General features: G+C 29.0%; 2 protein-coding genes across 2 annotated transcripts in view; both read right to left on the reverse strand.

Annotated features, from left to right (window-relative positions):
• Window positions 1-2,265: 2,265 nt before the first annotated feature.
• Window positions 2,266-6,255, reverse strand: LOC140662911 (L-xylulose reductase). Its single transcript, XM_072886621.1, has 4 exons — window positions 6,071-6,255; window positions 4,356-4,785; window positions 3,680-3,828; window positions 2,266-2,652 (listed from the first exon to the last, which is right to left on the reverse strand). Exons 1-4 carry the CDS (start codon window positions 6,120-6,122, stop codon window positions 2,549-2,551), a joined length of 735 nt encoding a protein of 244 aa, XP_072742722.1. The 5' UTR covers window positions 6,123-6,255; the 3' UTR covers window positions 2,266-2,548.
• A 144-nt stretch (window positions 6,256-6,399) lies between these two features.
• The window catches only part of LOC140662904 (glycosyltransferase 25 family member), a 30,383-nt gene continuing 27,948 nt past the window's right edge, over window positions 6,400-8,834 (reverse strand). Inside the window, exons 6-10 of the mRNA XM_072886612.1 lie at window positions 8,439-8,513; window positions 8,195-8,252; window positions 8,010-8,137; window positions 7,447-7,647; window positions 6,400-7,234 (exon numbers count right to left, since the gene is read on the reverse strand). Of these exons, the coding sequence (XP_072742713.1) occupies window positions 7,057-7,234; window positions 7,447-7,647; window positions 8,010-8,137; window positions 8,195-8,252; window positions 8,439-8,513 (640 nt within the window). The 3' untranslated portion in view covers window positions 6,400-7,056. The remainder of the gene's footprint in view (window positions 7,235-7,446; window positions 7,648-8,009; window positions 8,138-8,194; window positions 8,253-8,438; window positions 8,514-8,834) is intronic.

The following is an 8,834-nucleotide window of genomic DNA, read 5'->3' on the forward strand; positions in this document are numbered from 1 at the left end:
TATGAAAAAAACAACAACCATACCTATAATTAAAGTGTGTTTTGATCAATGCAAGAGAGAAAGAGAGTGAGAGAAGTAACGGGATGGTGTGATCTGTTTGATATTGGTATAGCTTTGTTTCTTCGGTTGCTTTGCATTTGTACTTCGTTTTGGTGAAAGAACGCTGGAGATATAATTGGTCGTCGAACGATGAGAATATTAACCCATATATACTCGCAATTTTTCTCATAAAGCAGTCCACGAAAAAGGGATAAAAAACAATCTTCTTTACTGTTTCTTCTTTTTAAAAATTTGTGTTTTTTTTTCTATCAAAAGAATAGCAACAATAATGAAAAAAGGTATTAAAAAAATAGGATTTTTAATAATCTCATTTATATTGTAATTTGGTGAAAAGCATATTTTAATTAATTTTTATTCTTGTCAATATTGCAAAATATTGCTTGCGCAATATATACATAAACCTAAAACCTTGTGCAAAATATATCGTGGATACATAATGCGTATGGGTTAATCTTTATACATCTTCGTTGCACCACAGAGTAGATTTTCCTTTTGTTGTAACTCGCTCTTGTTAAACGACCAAGAACGACTACGTATAATATACTACTTGTATTAACAGATATTTTATTTTTGTCTAAAAACGAGAGAGAGAGAGAGAGAGAGAGAAAATGTTTAAACTTGACAAAAACATATTTATACAAAGCTCACTTGATAATAACAGTTGCTTTGTTCATTTTTTGTCACGTTATAATGATCTTAAAATAACAAGAGCGTGAGACAGGAAGGAAAGTTCTCTGCTTGTTGACCTGCAATAATTTGTGAAAATGATGTAAATTAAATTAAAAAGCTATCGATTCAGCAACGTTAACATTGTTAGAAAGAAAGAGATTGCGCGTTGTTAGGAAATTTGATATTTTCGCGCTACTCTGGCTGAAATCGATTAATTAAATGAGTAAAGAATGGCTGATAAGATAACAAAACGCGATATTGTCATTCGCTTAAATTTTGTTCAGTGAAATCGGTAAATGGCGAGTAAATGATATTCTGGCGATAGCAGATTCGCTATCTACCTCTCGATGCATACGAGATTCTGCTTTGAAAAATGTATCAAAAGCCTGTGCTGTTTAAGCATGTCTCGCAATTCGATAAAATGTGGGAATAACATGTTTTGATTAAGGTCATTTCGTTTCATTTCAGCACATGATATTTCAGCCGTATGCAGAGCAAGGTGTCCCGAAAAGAATTGTACCTGTAAAAAAAAATTTCGATATTTCCACGCTTCAGTTTTTATTTGGAAAAGTAATATCTTTTGATTTCAAGCGCTAAAAGTCGACGAAATCTATATTAGAGGTTTCGGAGTATAAAATCAAGGACAAAGAAATAAAAGCATTAATTGTAAATGATTTTGCAGTTTCGCATAAATGATTATCAATGAATCTGCTGTAATATTTGATAAAATCGTTATATTCTGAAAAGCAGGTAAAGATAATAAACTCCACTATAAATCTGATATAAAAGCATAAAATAATTAAATCGAACTATCTCTCAGTTATATAAATTACATGTAAAGATTACTGCATTTATTCATGCTTTTTACGTTGATTAGACTTATAGAGAAAATTGTTATACATTTTATAAATTTGTTTTATCAAGCTGGAACAGTTTCGTTGACAATTAGTTTATACGGAACGTAAATTACAAAAGTTATTTATCGCCTTTTATTTCTTTATGGCGTTTCAATTGAAATATATAAAGATACTGCATCAAAATCTAAAGTATTATACTATATTCTATTGAATTTTTCAACGAATCTGATGCTAAGTGTGGAATGATAGATGATACATATAACTTTTTCGGACACCCTGCAGATTTGAGACATGTCACTGTGGAAATGACACGTCGAAATGAAAGTGCAACATATTCGATTTGTATTGTTTCCTTCAGCAGGCTGTCTTAGTTTCTCCGCCGCGTTACGTTCACTGTAGAAGTAAATTAGGAGCCGAAAGAAAAGCGTTCGCGTTATTTAGATCGAATGCAACTACGACAGAGGACAGCTCGCGAATACGTACACACATGCGTTATATTTCGGTAGAATATTTTCGAAAATATACTCACGAGACATCTGTGACTAAGCACGGATTCGTCTCGTTTGTTCGCGGCTTTTTCTGTCGCCGTCTGTTTGTCGAACCTAGTTGAAGATGAAGAAAAGAAGGAAATGAAGCATTTTTTAAATTAAATTAAAATGAATGAAAAAAAGCGTTTAGATTTTATATCAGCTGTTCTATCCGAGTCCCTTTAATAATCCTATCAAGTTTCGTGAAAATACATGAAATTAAATACAAACTATATATATATATATATTATGTCAGATAAGCTTTATTTTTAATTTTTTTTTTATATAACGTTATTCAGAAAAAAATATATAATTCCATTAGTCTGAATTCAAATTGATAGAATTTTTTAAAATAGAGATTAATATATTTGTAATATAGTTGTAACATCCCTTCTAATCTAATATCTCTTTTTAAGAAGTAGAATCTTAAATTTTTTATCCTGTTAAGAAACCACCGTCAACGAGCAAGGGAACGCCGTTGATCATGGAACTTCGGTCGCTCAATAAATATACAACAGCATCCACTACTTCGTCGACTTCTGCAAAAAAAGAATTTAACACAATTTAAAATAAATTATTATTCATTGGTTTTCGCGTCTAACATTCACAACGACGGAAATAAAATCTGGCAGGAATTTATGAATTTATTTAGATCAACAAAAAATAAATGTAAAAAATTAATTTGTATAACATAATATTTATCCTACTATTATTAGAAAACTTCCTAATACAAGGAAAAAGAAAAAGCAATATTTACACTTGATTTTTAATGTTTAAAAAAAATATTGTGAAAAAAACTTTGTATATATAGTTTAATTATTTATAGCACTAAACCCAGAGAACATCAAGTGTAATAAATAATAGCTGATAACTATGTTCACAAGATATTGTACATTTCAAAATATGAAGTTGAATGACAAGTTAGAATTACTTTTTGCGAAAGTATTATTACTATTAATAATTCGATATTTTTATTACATAAGAATTAAATTCAAATTTATACTTTATCGATATCACAATTTTATGACGTTTTTGCAAATTATTACTGTTAACAAAATTTCTATGAAAATTAATTCAAATTCTCCTTTATTTTTGTTAAAAATGATACATATCAAATGCCTGTCAATACTGATTACTTCTTTTTTTATTATCGATCAGTCATGCTATATCAACATGTTACGTTTATATACGAAAAATGCTTTATCTAGTGAATAATAATAAGATATGTGACACAATATACGTAAGCAAACGTTATCGTGACAGTCATGAACGAAGAGACAATCTATTTTAATTCACAAAATATACGCATTAGTATTTTATTTCCATTCGTGAATTGATAGGTTCTAACTTATACGTTATGAATTAGATATTTTAAAATCTAAATTTATAATTTATTTTCGTAAAAATTAATAAGTTATTTGCGTACGAATTATACTTTGTGAAATTACATCTCATATTTTAATTTAATTAGAACTTCTCTTTCTAATTAAATTAAAATAATAACTTTATAAAACTAATTAGTCATTTGCAATTAAAATCAATCAATTTAAGATACTCGTTACATACCAGCAAATCGACCCAGCGGAATTTTGCTGATCATTTCTTGTGCCTTCTTCGGATCACTCCAACCCAATTTTCCCATTTCCGTCATCACAACAGTAGGACTAACGGCATTAACTCTTATATTATGCGGACCTAGTTCAAAAGCCATTGATCTAAAAATATAAAGTTAAAAATAAGCTATCATCAAAAATGTATTATTTAATTACATAAATTAGTATCAACTTTATGTAATAAAAATATCGAGTCATTAATAGTTAGATTATAAGAAATTAAAAATAAATTTGCTTTTAATATAAATTATACTCTGGAAATAATGAAAGATAAACAACGAAATCTTATTTTTATTATTAGTTTAAAATCTTAATTTAAAAAATGCTGTGTTAAATGAAGTGAACTTTACTTTAACAGAATTTTAATTGGGACAGATTTTTACTAAACAAAAATTGACACCAAATTGATCAAGAAAAATACGCTTCTTAGAAATTTTTGATTTCTTCTTTAATGCACATTTGCTATTCTTTATTTATTTTTTTAGATTAGTTGTATGTAAATTGCGAAATTTTTTTTACTTGTGTCTCGTCCCAATAATTTTCCGTATTGATAATTTCAGAAGCAAACATGTTATTTAACGTTGAATTTTCATTTTATATATATTATATAACGATATTAATTATTTTACTTCGTTAACATGTCAAGAGCTCCTTTGGACGCACAATAAACGCTATGGTTCGGCAAGGCCGCCTGAGCGGCCTGCGACGATATATTTACAATGTTGCCGCCACTTTTACGTTCAATCATGCTTTTAGCTACAACCTGGGACACGTTCAATACAGCCTTCACATTGACATCAAAAATCAGGTCATAGTCCTCCGATGTTATGTCCAAAAACGGTAAAAGACGTGCGACACCGGCATTGTTGACCAATAGATCGATCGGCAGAATGTTCTGTACGGCCTTCCGGGTTGCATCCCAATCGAGGAGATCAACACAGACCGGATGTATTTTCGGATCGGCCGTCACCAAACTATCCAAGTTCTTCTGCGTCTTCGAGAGAGCAAACACCTCTCCTTTGTACTTGGAAAGGCGTAAAGCCAAGTCTCTACCGATACCTGTTTTTAATAATAACGGTAATAATTTATCTTGAAATATTTTTCTATCAATCTACCTTCCTCTATCAATAGTTTCAGTAATAATTTTTAAAAACATTATTTTATTAAAAGCGCTGCGTGCTTTGAAAAAAATGAGATTATGAATTTTCAAATTGATTTTATAGCTTGAAATAAACTAAAAGATAAATTGATAAACTTATATCTGCCAATTATGAAAAAGACACAATAATATTTGATTTTTTTATTATTGTGTATATGAATTTGTATCCGTTGACAGTTTTAAGCATTTATCTTTTTTTATATCAAATTATATAATATATAATAATAAATTGAAAATTTAGCTAAATGTTAACAAAAATACTTTGCCTAAAACGTTATATTTATTGTCACTATGGCCCGCATTCTGAGCTTACATTTATCGTTAAATGTGCCTCTCTAAATGTATTTTTATACATGTGTTTGCATACATTTAGAGGCACATTTAACGATCGGAGTACAGGCCTAAGTATTTTTCATAAAATTGAATTAACATACAGAAAAAATTTCAATTTCTAAAATAAACAAAATTTGCATTTATTGTTCATTTATAACAATTTTTGTTCTCCTGCAAAAATATGACAACTGTTTACGTGATTTTCTATCTTATTAATTCAATGACATACACTGAATTCTATATATAAAATGAGTGAGAGATTCAACTATAAATAAGAGAAATCTCTTTCTGTTGTAGGCGCTTCGTCAGTGATACAGTTTCCATAAAAAATTTATCCTTACAACAATGACTCTATAAAATTCAACGCCGGCTAAACTTTTATTAAAGTTGAGTGTATCAAAAATAGCCGCTCTGAAGAGCCTTAGAAGAAAAGAAATAAAAAAACTGAATAAACTGCCTCTCTTTGTCTAATTACTCAGTTTATACTATGCATATGATAAGGCTCATTCCAGTATATATAGAGTTCAGTGATGACATAATCAAGTGTGATTTGCATTTTAAAGCGTAATGCTTTATCACTACAGCTATTAGCTTGTTAATTTGCTAAGAAATAATAAAAAAACATCGTATAATTTAAATTGCTAATAAACTAGCATCGTTTTTCTCTCTTTAACTAGCTTTAACTACGCTAATCAAGTGCAAATATTTCAATTTTACTAGCCACTAGTATGTAAACTGGCTTGCTAGCGTATTAGACAGCTAGTAAAAAAGCATCATGTAAACAATACTTAAAAATTGATTACATGAAAACATTTTTCCAGAAATTTAAAACATCAAAGATATATGACATACCTTGACCAGTGCCGGTCACGAGAATGCGTTTTCCTTCGAAGTTAATATTCATGGCTGTTGCTCGTTCGACTATATTGTAATAACACCGTATTACCAATATATTACAGTATCTGTTATCTCTGTTGATCCCACACGTGATCTTTGACACGCTAGTCCTCTTCCATGTTTTGCCCTAATGTGCGAGCAGCGATATGTGTAAGAGTATCGTCAAGCGATATACGTATGTAACAAAACATGGTTTTATTATGTGTAAAGCTACTATTATGATACAGCATTTGATAAAACTATCTACGTATCATGACTATGCATATACACAGATATTAGTTCTGGTTTAAATTCTGCCATTTTTTTACAGAGTAAAGTCCCTATGTACATTGATAGAAGCGGCACATTTGAGAGATTTCTGTGTGACTATACAAACAATCGCTGCGATATAATCGATTTTAAGACACTCTGTATAATTATGATGCAAAAAAACAATGCAAGGAAATTGACAAGTAAAATATGCTACTGAGATAAGCATATATTAATAATATTGGCACATTTATACAACATAATAATTGTTATTAATACAATATGTAAAAATATAAAAACATTTTCTGTTTAAAACCACAGTGCTTTTTAGCAGTGTGATTTTTTACAATAGTGATCTTATTTTTAATCTATATTTACGTTCACAACTATATGTATATACCTAAACTCGAACAGACTGCATATATTTCTTTAAAAAAATCTATAAAATTATGGCAACTCTTTTTTTCTAGCAAAATGCTTATCTTAATTATGTTTAATTATTATAAACTTAAAATTAATAATGTATAAAAATGTATTGGCAGTAGATATAATCAGCAACATAACAGTGAGAAAATAAAAATTAAATTTCTATTTCAGCTAGAAATTTTATCAATTTGTTATTAAATTCGTAAGTTGATTTTTTCGACTAGATAATTTAAAATCCTTTTTTTATCTCATGACTTCTAAATTAATCATAGTTCATATCGATTTTCCGATTTGATAGATGCGACAGTATTTTGTATGAGCTTTGAATCTTCCGTGTCGCTAATGTGACCTTCCTCGCCAGTATAATGCGTCGGATAAATTAGGAGTGGATTTGTTGATAAAATAATCAAATTCCGAATAGGAAATTGAGCCGCCCATTGTTCTCTGTCGAAATAAGAAGATACCGTATCAATGTTTCACATTCACTGAAGAAGCAAATCGGATGTAATCACATAAATAATATCAATTGTAAACTTTCAAGACGTTTTATTTTTACTTTCTAAGGTTTATTAATTCTGATCTTTGCCTGGTTGAAAAGTGACTATTGACCGTCTACAGTCCACATATCCTATAAGCATTAATCATTTCATACATACTTAGGATGTGTGTTCGAAAGAATGGGAAGATATTCGTCGACAGGAACTAATTTCCCGAGAGGCATAGCGCCGATCAATTTCTTCGCTCCGCTCTCTGATAAAATATAGCCAAGTGTCCAGTAACTATATGCTGCTCGCAATAAAAATTTAGAACCTTCTACTGGACTCTCGGATTTCACCAATTTCTTTCTTCCAACGTATCTAAGGTAAATATAAGATTACAAGTTATAAAAATGTAATTGTATATGTTTTTAAATCTTGTTGCATCAATATTTCTTGAATAGCGTTAATTTTGATCAAATAAATTTTCTTTCTCTTCGTCTCTATTATATAAAATATAAGTAATTTACAAGAAATCAATAAAACTTATTTACCACAAAATATTAATACAACCAGTCTAAATTATTCTTAATATTTCTAGTTTTTTATTAATTTTTGTATATGCATATAATTTAAAATAAAATATATAGATTGTAATCACAGAAAGTTAGTTACGAGATAATTAATTATGAAAGCGATAAAATATTATTAAAAAATAAATTTAATTTTTTCAAAAAACTTACACCAAGTCCCATTCAATTCTGAGATCGGACAGTTCCGCCAAAACGTAATTGATTTTCTGTCGAAAAAATGGCTCGAAGCGGACGTCGTCTTCCAGCACCATGACATTTTTGTAGCCGTGTAGTAGCACCTAATTTATTTATTTTATAAGTAATCACAACGAATATATTTTTGAGAGTCTTATTACCTTTTGCCATATGACATAATGACTCAGGAAACAACCAATCTCGCCCATCGTCATTGGCCTAAAAAAAATTAATGATTATATGAAGAGTACACAATTCTTGAGAAAAGAATTTACGCGAATATACGCAAACTAATCTTATAGATTCTAAAATTCTAGCTGTCTAAACTTTCTCTTCCTTTTTTTAATTTTAAATTTGATTAGTTATAAATCAAATTCTTTTCACCCTGCATTTTTAAATTCTCACCTCTTGTGATAGGGATCAGAATATTCCGGCATTGGCGTCACGCCCCATTTCTTTAGAGAACTTTCATTCAAAGTCCTAGAATGACAAGAGAGAACAATAAGATTATATTAAATAAATTTACAACATGTTGATATGCACTATAAGAAGTGCAGACAGTTTTCTAGAAATAAGGATAGGCGAAAAGTAAATCAACTTTAAACAATTTAACATTATTATTTAATAGATGATGATCAGTAAAATATTAATGATCTAATAAATGTTAATAAATATTATATATATGCATATATGTACATATATGTATATATATAATATTTATTAACATTTATTAGATCAATAATATTTCACTGATCATATATATATGTGTGTATATATATATATATATATATATATATATAT

The sequence above is a fragment of the Anoplolepis gracilipes genome, chromosome 2, assembly GCF_047496725.1.
Source record: "Anoplolepis gracilipes chromosome 2, ASM4749672v1, whole genome shotgun sequence".
In the NCBI taxonomy this organism is placed as follows: Eukaryota; Metazoa; Arthropoda; class Insecta; order Hymenoptera; family Formicidae; genus Anoplolepis; species Anoplolepis gracilipes.